This window comes from Cherax quadricarinatus, chromosome 79, assembly GCF_038502225.1.
Source record: "Cherax quadricarinatus isolate ZL_2023a chromosome 79, ASM3850222v1, whole genome shotgun sequence".
Classification (NCBI taxonomy): domain Eukaryota; kingdom Metazoa; phylum Arthropoda; class Malacostraca; order Decapoda; family Parastacidae; genus Cherax; species Cherax quadricarinatus.
In genome coordinates this window covers 21,599,970-21,623,023 of record NC_091370.1, presented here as the reverse complement: position 1 = coordinate 21,623,023, position 23,054 = coordinate 21,599,970, and the positions used below count along the sequence as shown (strand labels likewise).

The following is a 23,054-nucleotide window of genomic DNA, read 5'->3' as shown; positions in this document are numbered from 1 at the left end:
TCAGCAGCACCACTCCATTGCTCCCACAGTTTTAGCTGTGTGCAGTGATGGTTGGTGAGGGCAGCCAATACGTCAGGAAGGCAGGGTAAGTCATCAGGGTCACCGTAGATCTCAATATTCACTTCGCAAGACCTGAGGTATGGTAACACAGCCGAGTAACTTCTCACATGTTCATCACGTACATACATTGTTTCTTCAGTACTGAAGAAAGAAACTATTTCTTTGATGGTTTCTGGAGAAACCTTATTGCTCTCAAGGAGGTCGAGCCAGTCATCATTATCTTCTATGCCAGACTCGCGCAGGAGATGAACCACCTCTCGTGCATGAGAGTCAGACACCTGCTTCCTTATTAGATTCAGCAGCCCCGCCACATGTACCAGAACATTACGGTATTTCTTCATATCTAGTCTGGTAGTTTTGATGCTCTGTTCTAACACTCCCCTGATACTGGCAGGTGAAGCCTTTAGTGTACATAGCGCAAGTGAAGCTGGTGTAGGCGATCCTGGTGTATGTGATGAATGTGTTGGTGACGCAGGATTAAGTGATGCTGGTGTAGGCGATCCTGGTGTATGTGATGATTGTGTTGGTGACGCAGGATTAAGTGATGCTGGTGTAGGTGATGCTGATGTGGGTGATGATGTAAATGATGCTTGTGTTGTTGGAGTTTGTGAAATTTGTGCTGGTGTAGTTAGTGCTGGAGCATTTGAAGTTTGTGATGGTGACACAGTTGTCACAGATGGTTGATAAGACACAGGTGGTGTTGGTTGCTGGGTGTACGAGACCAGGGGTGTTGAAGATTGTAGCTGGTAATTAAGTGTCACCACAATATGCAGAGCGCTGAAGTAGTCTTGGATTGCCTTGTGTGGTGGAGAGTAGCGCTCCTCGATGCCTTGCCAAGTCCATATTGGCTTCAAACTGAAGAAAGCAGAAAGTATCTCATCATAAGGTATATTATGTTTGTTACAAGTAGATATTATTTGTTCTACAGTCTCTTCTTCAAGACTCAACTGGTCACGTGAGAGACTCTCAAGTGATATTGCATATATTGTCTTCAATATTTCCTGAACACTGTTCATGACGATACTTTCATTGAACACGTCGGGCTTTGAACGGGTTGCTAATCTCTCTAATAACTTACTTTGCCACATATGATGTATTTTATCATAGAGTTCTGTTTGTGTTATGGTTGTTATTTCCGTCTCATCTGGTTCCTGGTCGCAGATGTAAACAAAAAATGTTAAATTCATTGGAAGACGTAAGTGTTCATGAAGATCTTTAATCTTCATCACTTTATTTACCAGTTTATTAGTGTCTCTGTTACTGTTCGTGACCTTAGTTATCTCCTGGTGAGTCCGACGCACGAAAGTTTCCATATGTTCATTATTTACGCCTCGTAGTTCAGCATTTGTTACATTATAATCTTCAGGGATCGTCAAGCTGAACATTTCAACTGTTTCAGGTCTTGAGGTGCACATATATGCTGTGTTAACTGAGTTCTGGAATTCGAATAAAAGACTACTGACTAATTTTCTTGAGTTATCATTGAATTCATCCAGACCATCAACCAAAATTAATATATTACATAACTTTATTATTTTATGCAAAACGTTTCTGAATTTTGTTGAAACATCTGGTATTAGTCGGTCTAGTAGATCCTGGAAGGAGTTGATGGTCGGGTCCCTACACTGTACCCACAGTAAGAGATCGTAATTATCTAAGCCCTTGATGTTACCTTGACCACCTTGTATCCATTCCTCAGTTACTAGCTTCACTAGAGTGGTCTTGCCACTGCCTGCCACACCTTCCAGCAGTAGTATTTGTGGTCGTGCAGAGGAACCATGTTGTTGTGTGCCAGACTTCACAAGTGTGAGGAGATCTCCATAATCAATGTGTTCATTATTACCTCCCCGTTTTCCTTGTTTAACTTCAATATCGACAAAAATTTTGTCTACTTTAACTTGAAAGTTATTGATGATCGAAGACACTGGGCTAATGTAAGTAACTTTTTCTAAGACATTCTTCAGTTTATCACGACTGTCATTAATGATAATTTGTTTTAAATCATCTTTACAATACTTCACTATATCTTCCTCTCCAAGAATCTCATCCATGATGTAGTCCAGGTCATTATTTATCTGCTTGATCTTGTCATTCACCTCAGCCTCGTCTTGTCCATATCGTTCTCCAGATGTCTTAAGACACCCAGTTAACATCTCCCGAAACTCTTTCATATTATTATTATAATCTTCATCAGGAACTGCAAGTGGACCATGAAGAGCATCGTTCCTCATGTTCTTTATGGCGGTGATGTAGTACTCCATTTCTGCACTGGGAGTCATCCATTTTGGATCATCGAACTGAGCAACATTCTCAGCAGCTAATTTGATGCTGAGACACAACAGTGGAATATCAAACCCGGTTCCATCTGCACTATTTTCAATCAGTTTCTTTTGTGTTTTGTTAAATCTTTTTTGACTCCTTGAAAGTTTTAAGTAGTTTGCAGATGATGTTTGTTTCAAGGTTTTCAAGTAATCATCCAGCTTCATAGTAGCAGGTTTATCTGGAGTTCCCAAACAGAATATGTAATGTAACACTCCTCTACCACACTCATTCAAAGCTTTAATAAACCTGAAGAGATTATATTCCTTAGATATTAAAGCCATGGCTCATTAGAAGTAAGTTTTTGCAAATAATGTTACTGATGGTTCTGCTGGTGCTTCAGTAGATAATGTTACTGATGGTGCTGTTGTTGCTTCAGTAGATAATGTTACTGATGGTGCTGTTGTTGCTTCAGTAGATAATGTTACTGATGGTGCTGCTGGTGCTTCAGTAGATAATGTTACTGATGGTGCTGCTGGTGCTTCAGTAGATAATGTTACTGATGGTGCTGCTGGTGCTTCAGTAGATAATGTTACTGATGGTGCTGCTGGTGCTTCAGTAGATAATGTTACTGATGGTGCTGCTGGTGCTTCAGTAGATAATGTTACTGATGGTGCTGCTGGTGCTTCAGTAGATAATGTTACTGATGGTGCTGCTGGTGCTTCAGTAGATAATGTTACTGATGGTGCTGCTGGTGCTTCAGTAGATAATGTTACTGATGGTGCTGCTGGTGCTTCAGTAGATAATGTTACTGATGGTGCTGCTGGTGCTTCAGTAGATAATGTTACTGATGGTGCTGCTGGTGCTTCAGTAGATAATGTTACTGATGGTGCTGCTGGTGCTTCAGTAGATAATGTTACTGATGGTGCTGCTGTTGCTTCAGTAGATAATGTTACTGATGGTGCTGCTGTTGTTTATGTAGACAGTGTTACAGACAGCTCATGATGCTGCAGGAGAAAGCCAGCAATGCTGAAAATAAAAAAGACATGACTGAAACATGTATAATAAGTCTCAGGGTGGTGAAATATATATTTATATATATGACATACATAATATTAAAGTGTTTTTTTTTTCCAGTTTTCATTTTTGGTTAAATTTATTCTTAAATTTAAATTTTGGCTTCACGAACAGTCATGAAATAAACATAAATAATCAGGCAATAACACGAGTTATCAGGTAGCGAACATGAATATTCATGTAGTGATTATGTAATATAAATTAATAAGAAAGACGCCAAAATAATAACACTATTTGCATATTATACTGGAGGCACTGGACAAGCACCTAAAGTCGGTACCTGACCAGCCGGATTGTGGTTTGTAAGTTGGATTGCGTGCAGCCAGCAGTAACAGCCTGGTTGATCAAGCCCTGATCAGCCAAAAAAAAATAAAGAAGCTGAAAACAGTTGAGCAACTCTTCAAAACTAGGAATGCCAAGCCCATGATGATTCTCTTCAATGATGTTCTCTCTAGGCTGGATTACTGCTGTACACTAACGGCCACCTTATAGGTTGGAGACACTGCAGACGTAGAGAACGTACAAAGAACTTTCATGGCACACATAAGTACGGTAAAGTATCTAAATTACTGGGAACGGTCGAAGGTCCTTGATCTGTATTCCCTGGAATGCAGGCGAGAGAGATACATGATAATATACACTTGAAGGTCCTGTAGGGATTGGTACCAAACCTGCTCACGAAAATCACTCCTTATGAAAGCAAAAGACTCGGCAGGAGATGCAACATTCCCTCGATGAAAAGCAGGGGCGCCACGAGTACACTGGGAGACAACACAGTAAGCCTCTGGGGCCCAAGACTGTTTAACTGCCTCCTAGCATACATAAGGGTGATTATCAATTGTGGCATGAAAAGAGTACGTAGCCTTTATTCGGTACATGTACACACCCTCATTAAAAGTCTACCTCCCCAACCAGTGAACCAGATGCTTAAGATCGGACGATCGGGGCCCTATCGTCAGATCAGTATCTAGGTTCAGCCAATGAGAAGGTGGATCTGGCAATTGTGAAGGTGACGTGGTTACCACTCACGTTTTCAACCTTGTCATTTCCATTCAAGAGCTGGCTGAAGCACGGTCTGCTTTCTAGTGGCATCAATTCTGCTTTAATTACCATGGCATTCACTAATATCTATTGCTGTACATAGTGTATATAGTGTACATACTTCTGTTTATGCTTGGTGATGGATAATATAAGTCAAAGTTTTCTGATGTGTTTATTTTGCACCCTTTACACCCAAGATAACAGGCCCTTAAATTCCTGGGGTTATAATACCAATAGACCCCTGGCTGTCTTCAAGAAGGCACTGGACAGGCACCTAAAGTCAGTACCTGACCAACCAGGCTATAGTTCGTACGTCAGTTTGCGTGCGGCCAGCAGTAACAGCCTGGTTGATCAGACCCTGACCCACCATGAGGCCTGATCTCAGACCGAGCCACCTAGACACTAACCCCCGACACCCTCTCCAGGTAAACTCCAGGTTATATATTTAATTTTTCATTCTTCTCTTCAAATAGGATTATTTTCATGTTTGTTTTATATTCTATACAATTTCTATATTATTATTAATAAAATTGTTTATCTTATTATGTTATCATTGCTTTTCTATCTTTTCATTTCCATAAGGAGGAATCGGCCCAATTATATAGTGGCCATATAGTGGGCAACGTAATGAACACTGCAGTTGTGCACAAGGTACGTGTGCTCACATGTGTATGGTTCCTACTAGTGGTGGCAGGTCAGACCCAGTAGCAGATCCTAAAATTCACAAAATGTGGAGAGATGTAGCGGTGTAAGAAGTGGGTATATGTGGGTAGTGATGCTGTGATCATACATCAGGCATGTAGCGGTGTAAGAAGTGGGTATATGTGGGTAGTGGTGCTGTGATCATACATCAGGCATGTAGCGGTGTAAGAAGTGGGTATATGTGGGTAGTGGTGCTGTGACCATACATCAGGCATGTAGCGGTGTAAGAAGTGGGTATATGTGGGTAGTGGTGCTGTGACCATACATCAGGCATGTAGCGGTGTAAGAAGTGGGTATATGTGGGTAGTGGTGCTGTGACCATACATCAGGCATGTAGCGGTGTAAGAAGTGGATATATGTGGGTAGTGCTGCTGTGACCATACATCAGGCATGTAGCAGTGTAAGAAGTGGGTATATGTGGGTAGTGCTGCTGTGGCCATACATCAGGCATGTAGCGGTGTAAGAAGTGGGTATACGTGGGTAGTGGTGCTGTGACCATACATCAGGCATATAGCGGTGTAAGAAGTGGGTATATGTGGGTAGTGATGCTGTGACCATACATCAGGCATGTAGCGGTGTAAGAAGTGGGTATATGTGGGTAGTGGTGCTGTGGCCATACATCAGGCATGTAGCGGTGTAAGAAGTGGGTATATGTGGGTAGTGATGCTGTGACCATACATCAGGCATATAGCGGTGTAAGAAGTGGGTATATGTGGGTAGTGATGCTGTGATCATACATCAGGCATGTAGCGGTGTAAGAAGTGGGTATATGTGGGTAGTGGTGCTGTGATCATACATCAGGCATGTAGCGGTGTAAGAAGTGGGTATATGTGGGTAGTGGTGCTGTGACCATACATCAGGCATGTAGCGGTGTAAGAAGTGGGTATATGTGGGTAGTGGTGCTGTGACCATACATCAGGCATATAGCGGTGTAAGAAGTGGGTATATGTGGGTAGTGATGCTGTGACCATACATCAGGCATATAGCGGTGTAAGAAGTGGGTATATGTGGGTAGTGCTGCTGTGGCCATACATCAGGCATGTAGCGGTGTAAGAAGTGGGTATATGTGGGTAGTGGTGCTGTGACCATACATCAGGCATGTAGCGGTGTAAGAAGTGGGTATATGTGGGTAGTGGTGCTGTGACCATACATCAGGCATGTAGCGGTGTAAGAAGTGGGTATATGTGGGTAGTGATGCTGTGACCATGCATCAGGCATGTAGCAGTGTAAGAAGTGGGTATATGTGGGTAGTGCTGCTGTGGCCATACATCAGGCATGTAGCGGTGTAAGAAGTGGGTATATGTGGGTAGTGATGCTGTGGCCATACATCAGGCATGTAGCGGTGTAAGAAGTGGGTATATGTGGGTAGTGGTGCTGTGGCCATACATCAGGCATGTAGCAGTGTAAGAAGTGGGTATATGTGGGTAGTGATGCTGTGGCCATACATCAGGCATGTAGCGGTGTAAGAAGTGGGTATATGTGGGTAGTGGTGCTGTGGCCATACATCAGGCATGTAGCAGTGTAAGAAGTGGGTATATGTGGGTAGTGATGCTGTGGCCATACATCAGGCATGTAGCGGTGTAAGAAGTGGGTATATGTGGGTAGTGGTGCTGTGGCCATACATCAGGCATGTAGCAGTGTAAGAAGTGGGTATATGTGGGTAGTGGTGCTGTGGCCATACATCAGGCATACAGCGGTGTAAGAAGTGGGTATATGTGGGTAGTGATGCTGTGACCATACATCAGGCATGTAGCGGTGTAAGAAGTGGGTATATGTGGGTAGTGGTGCTGTGGCCATACATCAGGCATACAGCGGTGTAAGAAGTGGGTATATGTGGGTAGTGATGCTGTGACCATACATCAGGCATGTAGCGGTGTAAGAAGTGGGTATATGTGGGTAGTGATGCTGTGACCATACATCATGCATACAGCGGTGTAAGAAGTGGGTATATGTGGGTAGTGATGCTGTGACCATACATCAGGCATGTAGCGGTGTAAGAAGTGGGTATATGTGGGTAGTGATGCTGTGACCATACATCAGGCATACAGCGGTGTAAGAAGTGGGTATATGTGGGTAGTGATGCTGTGACCATACATCAGGCATGTAGCGGTGTAAGAAGTGGGTATATGTGGGTAGTGATGCTGTGACCATACATCATGCATACAGCGGTGTAAGAAGTGGGTATATGTGGGTAGTGATGCTGTGACCATACATCAGGCATGTAGCGGTGTAAGAAGTGGGTATATGTGGGTAGTGGTGCTGTGGCCATACATCAGGCATACAGCGGTGTAAGAAGTGGGTATATGTGGGTAGTGATGCTGTGACCATACATCAGGCATGTAGCGGTGTAAGAAGTGGGTATATGTGGGTAGTGATGCTGTGACCATACATCATGCATACAGCGGTGTAAGAAGTGGGTATATGTGGGTAGTGATGCTGTGACCATACATCAGGCATGTAGCGGTGTAAGAAGTGGGTATATGTGGGTAGTGATGCTGTGACCATACATCAGGCATACAGCGGTGTAAGAAGTGGGTATATGTGGGTAGTGATGCTGTGACCATACATCAGGCATGTAGCGGTGTAAGAAGTGGGTATATGTGGGTAGTGATGCTGTGACCATACATCAGGCATACAGCGGTGTAAGAAGTGGGTATATGTGGGTAGTGATGCTGTGACCATACATCAGGCATGTAGCGGTGTAAGAAGTGGGTATATGTGGGTAGTGATGCTGTGACCATACATCAGGCATACAGCGGTGTAAGAAGTGGGTATATGTGGGTAGTGATGCTGTGACCATACATCAGGCATACAGCGGTGTAAGAAGTGGGTATATGTGGGTAGTGATGCTGTGACCATACATCAGGCATGTAGCGGTGTAAGAAGTGGGTATATGTGGGTAGTGGTGCTGTGACCATACATCAGGCATGTAGCGGTGTAAGAAGTGGGTATATGTGGGTAGTGGTGCTGTGACCATACATCATGCCCATGAGGAGTGTGCAATATTTGTCATTGAAACCTCAGATGTTGAAGAAGTGAAAGAAACTGTCTTATGAGGAAGGGTTAACTGTGGTGTTATGAGGAAGGGTTAACTGTGGTGTTATGAGGAAGGGTTAACTGTGGTGTTATGAGGAAGGGTTAACTGTGGTGTTATGAGGAAGGGTTAACTGTGGTGTTATGAGGAAGGGTTAACTGTGGTGTTATGAGGAAGGGTTAACTGTGGTGTTATGAGGAAGGGTTAACTGTGGTGTTATGAGGAAGGGTTAACTGTGGTGTTATGAGGAAGGGTTAACTGTGGTGTTATGAGGAAGGGTTAACTGTGGTGTTATGAGGAAGAGTTAACTGTGGTGTTATGAGGAAGGGTTAACTGTGGTGTTATGAGGAAGGGTTAACTGTGGTGTTATGAGGAAGAGTTAACTGTGGTGTTATGAGGAAGGGTTAACTGTGGTGTTATGAGGAAGGGTTAACTGTGGTGTTATGAGGAAGGGTTAACTGTGGTGTTATGAGGAAGGGTTAACTGTGGTGTTATGAGGAAGGGTTAACTGTGGTGTTATGAGGAAGGGTTAACTGTGGTGTTATGAGGAAGGGTTAACTGTGGTGTTATGAGGAAGGGTTATCTGTGGTGTTATGAGGAAGGGTTAACTGTGGTGTTATGAGGAAGGGTTAACTGTGGTGTTATGAGGAAGGGTTAACTGTGGTGTTATGAGGAAGAGTTAACTGTGGTGTTATGAGGAAGGGTTAACTGTGGTGTTATGAGGAAGGGTTAACTGTGGTGTTATGAGGAAGAGTTAACTGTGGTGTTATGAGGAAGAGTTAACTGTGGTGTTATGAGGAAGAGTTAACTGTGGTGTTATGAGGAAGGGTTAACTGTGGTGTTATGAGGAAGAGTTAACTGTGGTGTTATGAGGAAGAGTTAACTGTGGTGTTATGAGGAAGGGTTAACTGTGGTATTATGAGGAAGGGTTAACTGTGGTGTTATGAGGAAGGGTTAACTGTGGTGTTATGAGGAAGGGTTAACTGTGGTGTTATGAGGAAGGGTTAACTGTGGTGTTATGAGGAAGGGTTAACTGTGGTGTTATGAGGAAGGGTTAACTGTGGTGTTATGAGGAAGGGTTAACTGTGGTGTTATGAGGAAGGGTTAACTGTGGTGTTATGAGGAAGGGTTAACTGTGGTGTTATGAGGAAGGGTTAACTGTGGTGTTATGAGGAAGGGTTAACTGTGGTGTTATGAGGAAGGGTTAACTGTGGTGTTATGAGGAAGGGTTAACTGTGGTGTTATGAGGAAGGGTTAACTGTGGTGTTATGAGGAAGGGTTAACTGTGGTGTTATGAGGAAGGGTTAACTGTGGTGTTATGAGGAAGGGTTAACTGTGGTGTTATGAGGAAGGGTTAACTGTGGTGTTATGAGGAAGGGTTAACTGTGGTGTTATGAGGAAGAGTTAACTGTGGTGTTATGAGGAAGAGTTAACTGTGGTGTTATGAGGAAGAGTTAACTGTGGTGTTATGAGGAAGAGTTAACTGTGGTGTTATGAGGAAGAGTTAACTGTGGTATTATGAGGAAGGGTTAGCTGTGGTGTTATGAGGAAGAGTTAACTGTGGTGTTATGAGGAAGAGTTAACTGTGGTGTTATGAGGAAGAGTTAACTGTGGTGTTATGAGGAAGAGTTAACTGTGGTATTATGAGGAAGGGTTAGCTGTGGTGTTATGAGGAAGAGTTAACTGTGGTGTTATGAGGAAGAGTTAACTGTGGTGTTATGAGGAAGAGTTAACTGTGGTGTTATGAGGAAGAGTTAACTGTGGTGTTATGAGGAAGAGTTAACTGTGGTGTTATGAGGAAGAGTTAACTGTGGTATTATGAGGAAGGGTTAGCTGTGGTGTTATGAGGAAGAGTTAACTGTGGTGTTATGAGGAAGAGTTAACTGCGGTATTATGAGGAAGAGTTAACTGTGGTGTTATGAGGAAGAGTTAACTGTGGTGTTATGAGGAAGAGTTAACTGTGGTGTTATGAGGAAGAGTTAACTGTGGTGTTATGAGGAAGAGTTAACTGTGGTGTTATGAGGAAGAGTTAACTGTGGTGTTATGAGGAAGAGTTAACTGTGGTGTTATGAGGAAGAGTTAACTGTGGTGTTATGAGGAAGAGTTAACTGTGGTGTTATGAGGAAGAGTTAACTGTGGTATTATGAGGAAGGGTTAGCTGTGGTGTTATGAGGAAGAGTTAACTGTGGTGTTATGAGGAAGAGTTAACTGCGGTATTATGAGGAAGGGTTAGCTGTGGTGTTATGAGGAAGAGTTAACTGTGGTGTTATGAGGAAGAGTTAACTGTGGTATTATGAGGAAGGGTTAACTGTGGTATTATGAGGAAGAGTTAACTGTGGTGTTATGAGGAAGAGTTAACTGTGGTATTATGAGGAAGGGTTAACTGTGGTATTATGAGGAAGAGTTTACTGTGGTATTACGAGGAAGAGTTAACTGTGGTATTATGAGGAAGAGGTAACTGTGGTATTATGAGGAAGAGTTAACTGTGGTATTATGAGGAAGAGTTAACTGTGGTATTATGAGGAAGAGTTAACTGTGGTATTATGAGGAAGAGTTAACTGTGGTATTATGAGGAAGAGTTAACTGTGGTATTATGAGGAAGAGTTAACTGTGGTATTATGAGGAAGAGTTAACTGTGGCATTATGAGGAAGAGTTAACTGTGGTATTATGAGGAAGAGTTAACTGTGGTTTTATGAGGAAGAGTTAACTGTGGTATTATGGGGAAGAGTTAACTGTGGTATTATGAGGAAGAGTTAACTGTGGTATTATGAGGAAGAGTTAACTGTGGTATTATGAGGAAGGGCTGTGTTATTATGAGGAAGGGTTAACTGTGGTATTATGAGGAAGAGTTAACTGTGGTATTATGAGGAAGGGTTAACTGTGGGATTATGAGGAAGAGCTAACTGTGATATTATGAGGAAAAGTTAACTGTGGTATTATGAGGAAGAGTTAACTGTGGTATTATGAGGAAGAGTTAACTGTGGTATTATGAGGAAGAGTTAACTGTGGTATTATTAGGAAGAGTTAACTGTGGTATTATGAGGAAGAGTTAACTGTGGCATTATGAGGAAGAGTTAACTGTGGTATTATGAGGAAGAGTTAACTGTGGTTTTATGAGGAAGAGTTAACTGTGGTATTATGGGGAAGAGTTAACTGTGGTATTATGAGGAAGAGTTAACTGTGGTATTATGAGGAAGAGTTAACTGTGGTATTATGAGGAAGGGCTAACTGTGTTATTATGAGGAAGGGTTAACTGTGGTATTATGAGGAAGAGTTAACTGTGGTATTATGAGGAAGGGTTAACTGTGGTATTATGAGGAAGAGCTAACTGTGATATTATGAGGAAAAGTTAACTGTGGTATTATGAGGAAGGGTTAATTGTGGTATTATGAGGAAGGGCTAACTGTGGTATTATGAGGAAGGGTTAACTGTGGTATTATGAGGAAGAGCTAACTGTGGTATTATGAGGAAGGGCTAACTGTGGTATTATGAGGAAGGGCTAACTGTGGTATTATGAGGAAGGGTTAACTGTGGTATTAGATAAGGCCCTAAAGGGTGGCCAGAGATTTAACAATAGAGTTGTAGAGTATGTGGAGAGATGCAATATTGCAAGAAGAGGTCATATGTGGGCGGTGCCCAAATGTGAGTGGAGAGATTTAACAATAGAGTTGCAGAAGCTATAGAGATGTAGAAGTTGAACACTTGGCCACAAGTGGGTAGGGCACACTAGTGGATATCTGAAAGACCCACACGGTGAGCTACAGATTTATTAATAATGTTGAAGAAATGTAGATTGAATCAGATGTTAAGAAGTGGTCACATGTAAGCAGTGCCGTGTGTGGTAATATTTCTGTACAAATAGTAAGGGGGCAGTTGCGTAACTTTTTTTTTTCTCGTCCGATTTCTTTAATTTTTGGTGAACACGAAGAAGTGTTCACTATATTGTAAATTATTTTCAGTAAGATAGCCCAGAGAACAACTGAAAAAATAAAATGATATACTGAAAATGACATCTGGTAGGAGACCAGGCCAATACAGTGGACCCCCGGTTAACGATATTTTTTCACTCCAGAAGTATGTTCAGGTGCCAGTAGTGACCGAATTTGTCCCCATAAGGAATATTGTGAAGTAGATTAGTCCATTTAAGACCCCCAAACATACACGTACAAACGCACTTACATAAATACACTTACATAATTGGTCGCATTCGGAGGTGATCGTTATGCGGGGGTCCACTAACACAACGTAAGGTTGTTTGGGGACTTGATACCGAGACGACAATGCTAATACGAGTTTTAGGTGACGCACTTTCCTGTAAATATCTTATCATACCACACACAAAAAAATAAAAGTGGTAAGTTGTTTGACTGTTGCAAATTATATGCCCTTTTCTTCCACATCAATCCCAAAATATTTGAAATACAGTGGACCCCCGGTTAACGATATTTTATCACTCCAGAAGTATGTTCAGGTGCCAGTACTGACCGAATTTGTTCCCATAAGAAATATTGTGAAGTAGATTAGTCCATTTCAGACCCCCAAACATTCACGTACAAACGCACTTACATAAATACACTTACATAATTGGTCACATTCGGAGGTAATCGTTATGCGGGGGTCCACTGTATTTCCAAAAGTGCACCATTAAAATTAAGAACAATCATTTGTTTACGATTCCTGTGAATATCATTTCATTTAATTCAATAGTAACGGCTCAGCATAGTGAAATAAGTCAATAAAGTACTTCCGAGATATTCGCTTGGAATGCGGGCCGGCGTTCTATCTCGGGAAAAAAATAATTCCGAGAAAATCGCGTTTGTTTCGGTGTGTTCCTTAAAAACGAGTCATCTAGTACAGTTGGGATCTCAAAAACTCCATTTTCTCTTATAGATTGCCAAAGAACTCCTTATGGGAACGATGGGAAATGATTTTGTGTGATATGGCTGGTAGATATTCTCCATATTATAGCCTATTTTATTCATGATAGACTATATAACATGTTTCTATGTTATTTATAGTGCTTATTAAGTCATATTAGATCAATTGTGATAGATAAATAAGCCGCAGAGTTTATATTAGCGTAATAATGAAGTAATTTCTCCTGCCTGTCTACAGAGCGGCAACCCGCTGACGTCAGCTAATGTTCCCCGACGGTTCCTGATTGGCTGGAAGTCAACGTATAAGCTCACTCTCATATGATGCCAAATTGTCAATTATTATATTAAACAAGCAGAAAAAAAGGGAAAAAATCTTAAAAATACAGGGGCTGAGAGCAGGCGTGCTAGGCACGTATTGTACATATGCATGTATAGTTTGTTACATATTTATTTAATATGGGCTGGAATAGGTTAAGGAGATAAGGTGTTTTAACTGTAGTTTTAAAAATGCAAGTCAGAGGTTCTGGAGATTTCTGGCCCTTTTATGTACATCGAGTTTTTGAAAAGATAACCTGACACGGGAAATGTCATAGAGATTTTTGTGTCTAGTATTATCTATGGGTCCTATTACAACCGTCAAGGAAGTGCTTCAGGTCAGGATTTATTTTGCAATTGATCATTCTGTAAATATAGGCTGCACAGTAGTATGAGTGAATGTTTTGTATAATGAGTAGGTTTAGGACTGAAGAGTGGAGGAAGTGATGTGTCTAGTAGAGGATTGTGTGATCATTGGCTCTGCGGCTTGTTGTTGGGTTATTATTGGCTTTCGGTGATTTGTCGTTGTGGAGCCCCAGGCACACATTACATAAGTGAGGTAGATCAATGACCAGTATAGTGTAAGTAGTGCTGTTTGTGGTACATAGTAACTATCTATGAGAGGATAACAACTGTTTTAGATACTTTTCTTGTTGTGTTGGATATGGGCTGTGGAAAATACTGTATATATTTTCCGGAAATACGGTAATTCATAGGCAAATAGATGGCCTATATCGTATTTAATAATATTTATGTCATAAAAATGGGAAATTTTCTGCACCTGCACAGAAGGCACTCGCCATTGTTGTTTGTTTTGAATTGAAAGTAACAGATGTTAATTAATAATGTGAATAATTTTCGTGCTCTAGAGGTAAAATTGGGCTGACACCTCTCAAATAGGAGGCAAAATTGTTGGATGTGCATTCCTGCATAACTTGAGTATCAGGTGACAGGACAGGACAACTCCAGGAACCTCAGATAAGCTGTCTAATTTATGTTTAAATTTTGGCCAGTAAATTTTTCATAAATGTATGCAAAAGGGGGGGTCCTGTACATGACACATTAATCTCCAGTCAAATTGGTGAGTGATATTAAGATATTCTCTTTCTGTTATGTATATGTGTATATATATAATCATTTATTATTTTTGATATACAGTCCACAAATTCATATATTTACCAGAATTCCTGGTGATGTATATTTCATTAGTAATTAATAGGTCCAGAGCAACTTGTGGATATGACAGTGGTAGGTATCGAAGGGGGACATTTTTTGCGACCTAGGTGTCCCAAATTCCTACTTGTCTATGTAACTCTGATAAATAATAATTATCTTTGTTATTTACTGGTATGTACATTATGAGTTACATACAGATAAATGTAATTTTCCACATTTAATTTAGCCAGTTGGTCCTTCTTGAACTGGAGGTAATTAGTGAAGTCATTAATTAGTTAATTACTTAATAATTATATGTGAAATGACAGAAGGAGGTGGATGTTAAGTTCACAAATTTACTTAATGTGTAGTGGATTATAATAATTACAATATTAATTTTGATAAGCTAAGCTCAAGGGTGGCTAAAGATTATATTAATGTGTATAATATTAATTTTGCAAAGCCAAAGTGGCTAGGATTTATATTAATGCATTTGCACAATATTAATTTGATAAGACAATTCTGGCCAAGATTATATCAGTGTATGTGTAATTGATAAGCCAAGTGTAGCTAATTATATTGTGTATAATATAAATTTTGCAATGCCAAATTCTGGCAAGGATTATATTAATTTGTGTAATATTAATTTTGATAAGCCAAGTTTGGCTAAACGTTTGTATTAACGCACATTTAAAATTATATTATTTTCTTACATGTAATTGCAGAGCTCAAGTAGCTAGGATTTATTCAAAGGTAAGTTGTACTATTTACCTTCATAAAGTGTATAATTTAGCACATAACCAGTGTTATTAATTAAGGAGAATTTAATACATTGTGTGGAAAATTACATTTATCTGAATTTATCATTATGTACATAACAGTAAATGAACAAAGATAACTATTATTTATCAGTTAGACAAGTAGGAATTTGGGACACCTAGGTCGCAAAAAATGTCCCCCTTCGATACCTACCACTGTCATATCCACAAGTTGCTCTGGACCTATTAATTACTAATGAAATATACATCACCAGGAATGCTGGTAAATATATAAGTTTGTGGACTGTATATTAAATAATTAAAGGATTATATGTATACACATTTACATAACAGAAGGAAAATATATCTTAATATCACTCACCAATTTGATTGGAGATTAATGTGTCATGTACAGGCCCCCCCCCTTTTGCCTATATTTATGAAAAAATTTACTGGCCAGAATTTAAACATAAATTAGACAGCTTATCTGAGGTTCCTGGAGTTGTCCTGTCCTGTCGTCTGATATCTCAAGTTATGCAGGAATGCACATCCAACAATTTCGCCTCCTATTTGAGATGTGTCAGCCCAATTTTAACCTCTAGAGCACGAAAATTCTTCCCAATATTCACTAACAGTTGATACTGTCTCGTTCAAACATGGCGAGTGTTTTCTGCACAGGTGCAGCTTCTTCCCATTTTCAATAATATAATTTTTATTATATACAATATAGGCCATCTATTTACATATAAAATACCGTATTTCTGGAAAATATATACAGTATTTTCCACACTGCGGACGGGCAGAGTTCGTTGCTAAACGACTCAAATTGCTCATTTGGCAATGGTGGAGGACCTGGGTACATATAGGATCTGGCATACACACGGCAACATATTACACAAGATTTAATCACCCTTTTTACACTTTGCCATCTTTCAGGAATCCAGAAAGTTTCCCTAATACAATTTAAGGTATCTTGTACCCCACCATGCATTACATTTCTATGGGTATTTAGAACAATCAAATTTGTTAGATGATGAGTTTTGGGCAGTAAGATAGGGTGTTTAGTATAATCACCCAATTCAGCATTTTGTAACCTTCCTCTGCACCTAATTACATTGTTCTCTAAATACAGCCCCAATTTCTCTGTTATAGAACCTTTCACAATTTTTCTTTCCATCATCAATTTAATCTCATTTCCATAGATTTCTTCTTGTACCCTCTTTATCCAATATTCAAGAGGATGTGAAAACTTATATGAAATATTCATTTGGTTTAGAAATTTAAACACTAACTTAGTTACATTGATTAGTTTGGGTAAAGAAAAATACCTAATTATATCAATGGCTAAGGAAGGACAAACTACTGGAGCGGTGGTCACAGTAATTTCAACAGGAGCAATATACGCCTTTTGTACAGGCCAATTAGCTTTATTTACCAACCAGCTCGGTCCTTTAAACCATGATAAACCATTTACAAATTTAGCATAAGATAAACCTCGAGACAAGAAATCAGCTGGATTCTCCTCACCAGATATATGATTAAATGTTAACATATGCTGACCCAAACTATTATACTTCTCTTGCATCTGATTAATTTCAGCTACTCTGTTTTGTACATACACAATTTTACTGTTTCCATTACGAATCCATTGTAAGGATACCTCATTATCAGACCAAATTACAGTGTCGCTAATATTTATCTCCTGCAACTTATTTCTTATATAATTAGCTAATTTGACACCTACATAAATGGCTGTTAATTCCAACTGAGGTAAGGTATGTGATTTAATTGGAGACACTTTAGCCTTAGACATAACAAGAGAAGGTAAGCAACTGCTCCATATGCCAATTTTGAAGCATCACAAAAAATGTGGAATACATTTTTCCCATTTGGATTGGCCACCTGGAGTGGGAACTCCAACATTGGAATTTTTTCATAATCACAAATTAATTCATCCCACCTGTTAATGAATTCCTCAGGTAGAATTTCATCCCAAGCACATTTAAGTTTCCATACTTCCTGTATTAATAATTTCCCTCTTATAGTAAGGGGTGACACTAAACCTAGTGGATCAAAACATTTGAAAACTTCAGCAAACAAAACTCTCTTAGTTAATTTATTGGGCATACTGTAATTATTAGGTTTTAACATTAACAAATCTCTCTCAGTATCCCAAGTTAAACCCAATACATTACTACATTTTGGTACTTCATCTCCAGGGTAATCTTTACTTATTTTGTCCTTTAATTTGGACGAATTACTATTCCATTCCCTCAGAGGCATATTTGCACTTTGCATTATTTTATTAGCCTCTCCATAAGTCATTAACAGTTCCTCTTCAGTTGACGTCACACCCAGGAAATTGTCCACATAAAATTGTTTGCTCATTACTTTACTCAATGGACTTCCCATACGTTTAAGGAGTGCATTTATTGTTGCTTGAAGTAGGAACGGACTGGATGCAGCACCAAATAATACGCTCCTAAAGCAAAAGGTTTTCGGAGGGCTAAGTGGGTCACTAGGATTCTCAGGCCATAAGAAGCAGGTACAATCCCGGTCAGCCTCTTGTAAACCCACTCTTAGGAAAGCTTTACTTATGTCAGCCGTAAAGGCATAATTCTTCACCCTGAAATTTAATAAGATATCTCCTAATTTTTCCTAAAATGACGGACCTGTCATCAAACAGTCATTTAAACTAGGTACATTTTTGTTACTCCTGGCACTACACTTAAACACAATCCTCAAAGGAGTGGTCTTAGAATCCTTCTTCACTCCGTGATGTGGCAAATAGCGACCATAAATTTTGGCTTGCTCAGGAGGTACCTCTTCTATAAATTTATTAATTAATTGCTCAGCAATTATATAATTATAGACAGTTAACAATTCTGGTATCTTACTTAGTTCACGGAGCTGAGCCTTTAATTGTCCATATGCCATTCTGAAATTAGTGGGCAATTCTGGATGGTTCAGTCTCCATGGAAGACGTACCCAGTATTGTCCAGATTCAAATTTTACATCTCTCAAGTATTGCTCCTGAGTAAAAGAATCATCTGGACTTTCTTCATTTACATTTATTCCAATGCTGTCTAATTCCCACAATTTATGCACTGGCTCAACACCATCCTCTATGGAAGAATTATACTGGGGCACGATTTCATGAGTAAGACACACAGTTACGGTATCTGTAGTTTCCTCTAGTCATGAATTATTATTACGAGGAATCCTACCATACATTACATGGCCTCCTGCAGTCTTCAAAAGGGTGACACCACATTTCTTTACCATACCCTTTACAAAGGAGGCATAATAGTCACTACCTATCAAAATATTTATTGGGTCTACAGAATCATCACTTACACCAGAAGGTGCTAAATTTACATTATGTGAGAGTCTTTCTGTAGCTTTACTAAGCACTACTGCAGATATTTTCTCTGGAAGTCTATCTACAATTTCTGCATTAACACGTTTTTCCTCATTGCCCAACCTGACAGTTACATAAACAGTGTCATACAATTGAGACATTTTTTCTGAGAGAAAACCAGATAATTTTAAAGTTGTGGGATCTCCCATCTGTACTTTCATACCATCAAGACATTTACGTTTTATGACAGTACGCTGGGATCCCTGGAGATCTGGAGGCTTATCTGGAGAGAGTTCCGGGGGTCAACGCCCCCGCGGCCCGGTCTGTGACCAGGCCTCCTGGTGGATCAGAGCCTGATCAACCAGGCTGTTGCTGCTGGCTGCACGCAAACCAACGTACGAGCCACAGCCCGGCTGATCAGGAACTGGCTTTAGGTGCTTGTCCAGTGCCAGCTTGAAGACTGCCAGGGGTCTGTTGGTAATCCCCCTTATGTGTGCTGGGAGGCAGTTGAACAGTCTCGGGCCCCTGACACTTATTGTATGGTCTCTTAACGTGCTAGTGACACCCCTGCTTTTCATTGGGGGGATGGTGCATCGTCTGCCAAGTCTTTTGCTTTCGTAGTGAGTGATTTTCGTGTGCAAGTTCGGTACTAGTCCCTCTAGGATTTTCCAGGTGTATATAATCATGTATCTCTCCTCCTGCATTCCAGGGAATACAGGTTTAGGAACCTCAAGCGCTCCCAATAATTGAGGTGTTTTATCTCCGTTATGCGCGCCGTGAAAGTTCTCTGTACATTTTCTAGGTCGGCAATTTCACCTGCCTTGAAAGGTGCTGTTAGTGTGCAGCAATATTCCAGCCTTGATAGAACAAATGACCTGAAGAGTGTCATCATGGGCTTGGCCTCCCTAGTTTTGAAGGTTCTCATTATCCATCCTGTCATTTTTCTAGCAGATGCGATTGATACAATGTTATGGTCCTTGAAGGTGAGATCCTCCAACATGATCACTCCCAGGTCTTTGACGTTGGTGTTTCGCTCTATTTTGTGGCCAGAATTTGTTTTGTACTCTGATGAAGATTTAATTTCCTCATGTTTACCATATCTGAGTAATTGAAATTTCTCATCGTTGAACTTCATATTGTTTTCTGCAGCCCACTGAAAGATTTGGTTGATGTCCGCCTGGAGCTTTGCAGTGTCTGCAATGGAAGACACTGTCATGCAGATTCGGGTGTCATCTGCAAAGGAAGACACGGTGCTTGTGGTCCTTGTCTATGTCGGATATGAGGATGAGGAACAAGATGGGAGCGAGTACTGTGCCTTGTGGAACAGAGCTTTTCACCGTAGCTGCCTCGGACTTTACTCTGTTGACGACTACTCTCTGTGTTCTGTTAGTGAGGAAATTATAGATCCATCGACCGACTTTTCCTGTTATTCCTTTAGCACGCATTTTGTGCGCTATTACGCCATGGTCACACTTGTCGAAGGCTTTTGCAAAGTCTGTATATATTACATCTGCATTCTTTTTGTCTTCTAGTGCATTTAGGACCTTGTCGTAGTGATCCAATAGTTGAGACAGACAGGAGCGACCTGTTCTAAACCAATGTTGCCCTGGGCTGTGTAACTGATGGGTTTATAGATGGGTGGTGATCTTGCTTCTTAGGACCCTTTCAAAGATTTTTATGATATGGGATGTTAGTGCTATTGGTCTGTAGTTCTTTGCTGTTGCTTTACTGCCCCCTTTGTGTAGTGGGGCTATGTCTGTTGTTTTTAGTAACTGTGGGACGACCCCCGTGTCCATGCTCCCTCTCCATAGGATGGAAAAGGCTCGTGATAGGGGCTTCTTGCAGTTCTTGATGAACACAGAGTTCCATGAATCTGGCCCTGGGGCAGAGTGCATGGGCATGTCATTTATCGCCTGTTCGAAGTCATTTGGCGTCAGGATAACATCGGATAGGCTTGTGTTAATCAAATTTTGTGGCTCTCTCATAAAAAATTAATTTTGATCTTCGACTCTCAGTCTGGTTAGCGGCTTGCTAAAAACTGAGTCATATCGGGACTTGAGTAGCTCACTCATTTCCTTGCTGTCATCTGTGTAGGACCCATCTTGTTTAAGTAGGGGCCCAATACTGGACGTTGTTCTCGATTTTGATTTGGCATAGGAGAAGAAATACTTTGGGTTTCTTTCTATTTCATTTATGGCTTTTAGTTCTTCCCGCTATTCCTGACTCCTAAAGGATTCTTTTAGCTTAAGTTCGATGCTTGCTATTTCTCTGACCAGTGTCTCCCTGCGCATTTCAGATATATTGACCTCTTTTAGCCGCTCTGTTATTCTTTTCCGTCGCCTGTAAAGGGAGCGCCTGTCTCTTTCTATTTTACATCTACTCCTCCTTTTTCTTAGAGGAATAAGCCTTGTGCATACATCGAGTGCCACCGAGTTAATCTGTTCTAGGCATAAGTTGGGGTCTGTGTTGCTTAGTATATCTTCCCAGCTTATATCGGTTAGGACTTGGTTTACTTGGTCCCACTTTATGTTTTTGTTATTGAAGTTGAATTTGGTGAATGCTCCCTCGTGACTAATCTCATTATGTCGGTCTGGGGCTCCGCGCATACATGACTGAACCTCAATTATGTTGTGATCTGAGTATATTGTTTTTGATATGGTGACATTTCTTATCAGATCATCATTGTTAGTGAAGATGAGGTCTAGTGTATTCTCCAGTCTAGTAGGCTCTATTATTTGCTGGTTTAAATTTAATTTTGTGCAGAGATTTAAAAGCTCGCGTGAGTGTGAGTTTTCATCAGAGCTGCCTCCTGGTGTTATTTCTGCAACAATATTATTTGCTATATTCCTCCATTTTAGGTGCCTTAAGTTGAAATCCCCCAGGAGCAAGATGTTGGGTGCAGGAGCTGGAAGATTTTCCAGACAGTGGTCAATTTTTAACAGCTGTTCCTGGAATTGCTGGGATGTTGCATCTGGAGGCTTGTAGACTACCAGAATGACTAGGTTTTGGTTCTCGACCTTTACTGCTAAAACTTCCACTACATCATTTGAGGCATTTAGCAGTTCTGTGCAAACAAGTGACTCTGCAATGTACAGGCCAACCCCTTCCCCCCTTTTGCCTGTTCACTCTGTCACATCTGTATAGGTTGTAACCTGGGATCCATATTTCGTTGTCCAAGTGATCCTTTATGTGGATCTCAGTGAAAGCCGCGAACATTGCCTTTGCCTCTGCAAGCAGTCCACGGATGAAAGGTATTTTGTTGTTTGTTGCTGGCTTTAGACCCTGTATATTTGCCAAGAAGAATGTTATCGGACTGGTGGTATTGTTGGTACTGGGGGGGGATTTTTTTTCCGACATTAGTATCTGTATCTGTTGGTTTGGAGTGGAGGCCATCGACTGTGGTTCCACTCCAGGAATGACTGGATTTGGTGTACGATTTCTGCCATTTCCTGCCAGTTTTTTTTCCTTCCAGGCACTAAAAAACCTCTCCCTCTTGAGTGGCTGTGGCTACCCAGGTTTTCCCATGGCCTGGATGTTTTGTATCTTTTTGTCCCCTTTAGATGGTATGCCTGGCAATTTAAGTTATAGCACAGTTTTTCCTGTACTGAAGAGGTACACAGTTCAGGGTGAAAAAGCTTACAGGAAGGGAGATTGCATTTTCCTGTTGTCATATGGGCATGGCATTTTCTAGGGTGGTCATAGTTGCACGTCCCATCTGTTTTTCCAGATTTCCCATGCCAGCAGATACCAAGTGCATAGTATGTGCACAGGCTTGGTTTCCGTTTGCCTTGGGTTTCTGTGACTGTATTCCCTGTTGGTGCATGTTTCCCTGTCTTACTTCTATCCTCCCTAGCGCCAACAATGGAGCTCCCACCAGTTGTTTTTGGTAATATATCCTCACTATTGCTAGTGGAGTCCTCTTGTTTGCTATTTCCTGCGGTATTTCTAGTTTGCAATATTGGTTTTATCTTATCTTTGACTACACTTGTTTCCCTACTATGGCTCCTGTCCCCTATGAGGTCATTTATATGTATTCCTTCCTGCGTATAATTCCCGACTACCTGGACAAAATCTCCAGCTTCACCATTACTGTCTCCCAGGACAGCATCTCCAGCTTCACCATTACTGTCTCCCAGGACAGCATCTCCAGCTTCACCATTACTGTCTCCCAGGACAGCACCTCCAGCTTCACCATTACTGTCTCCCAGGACAGCACCTCCAGCTTCACCATTACTGTCTCCCAGGACAGCACTATCAGCCCCACATTTACTGACTACCAGGACATCACCTCCAGCCTTACAGTTTCTGACTACATGGCCAGTATCAAGGGCAGTACCATTCAGCCCAAACTTTTTATGTTCCCATCTGTTGTAGAAAGCTTCCAGGTTTTCTATGAAAGCAGCTTTGATGTTGA

The 23,054-nt window shown here is 40.9% G+C and overlaps 1 protein-coding gene across 1 annotated transcript in view; it reads right to left on the bottom strand.

Annotated features, from left to right (window-relative positions):
• Positions 1 to 23,054, bottom strand: part of LOC128702729 (uncharacterized) — a gene marked incomplete at its 3' end in the record, with an annotated part of 219,647 nt that continues 196,593 nt past the window's right edge. The window contains 1 exon segment of the mRNA XM_070102049.1: positions 1 to 3,348. Coding sequence (XP_069958150.1) covers positions 1 to 2,663 — 2,663 coding nt within the window.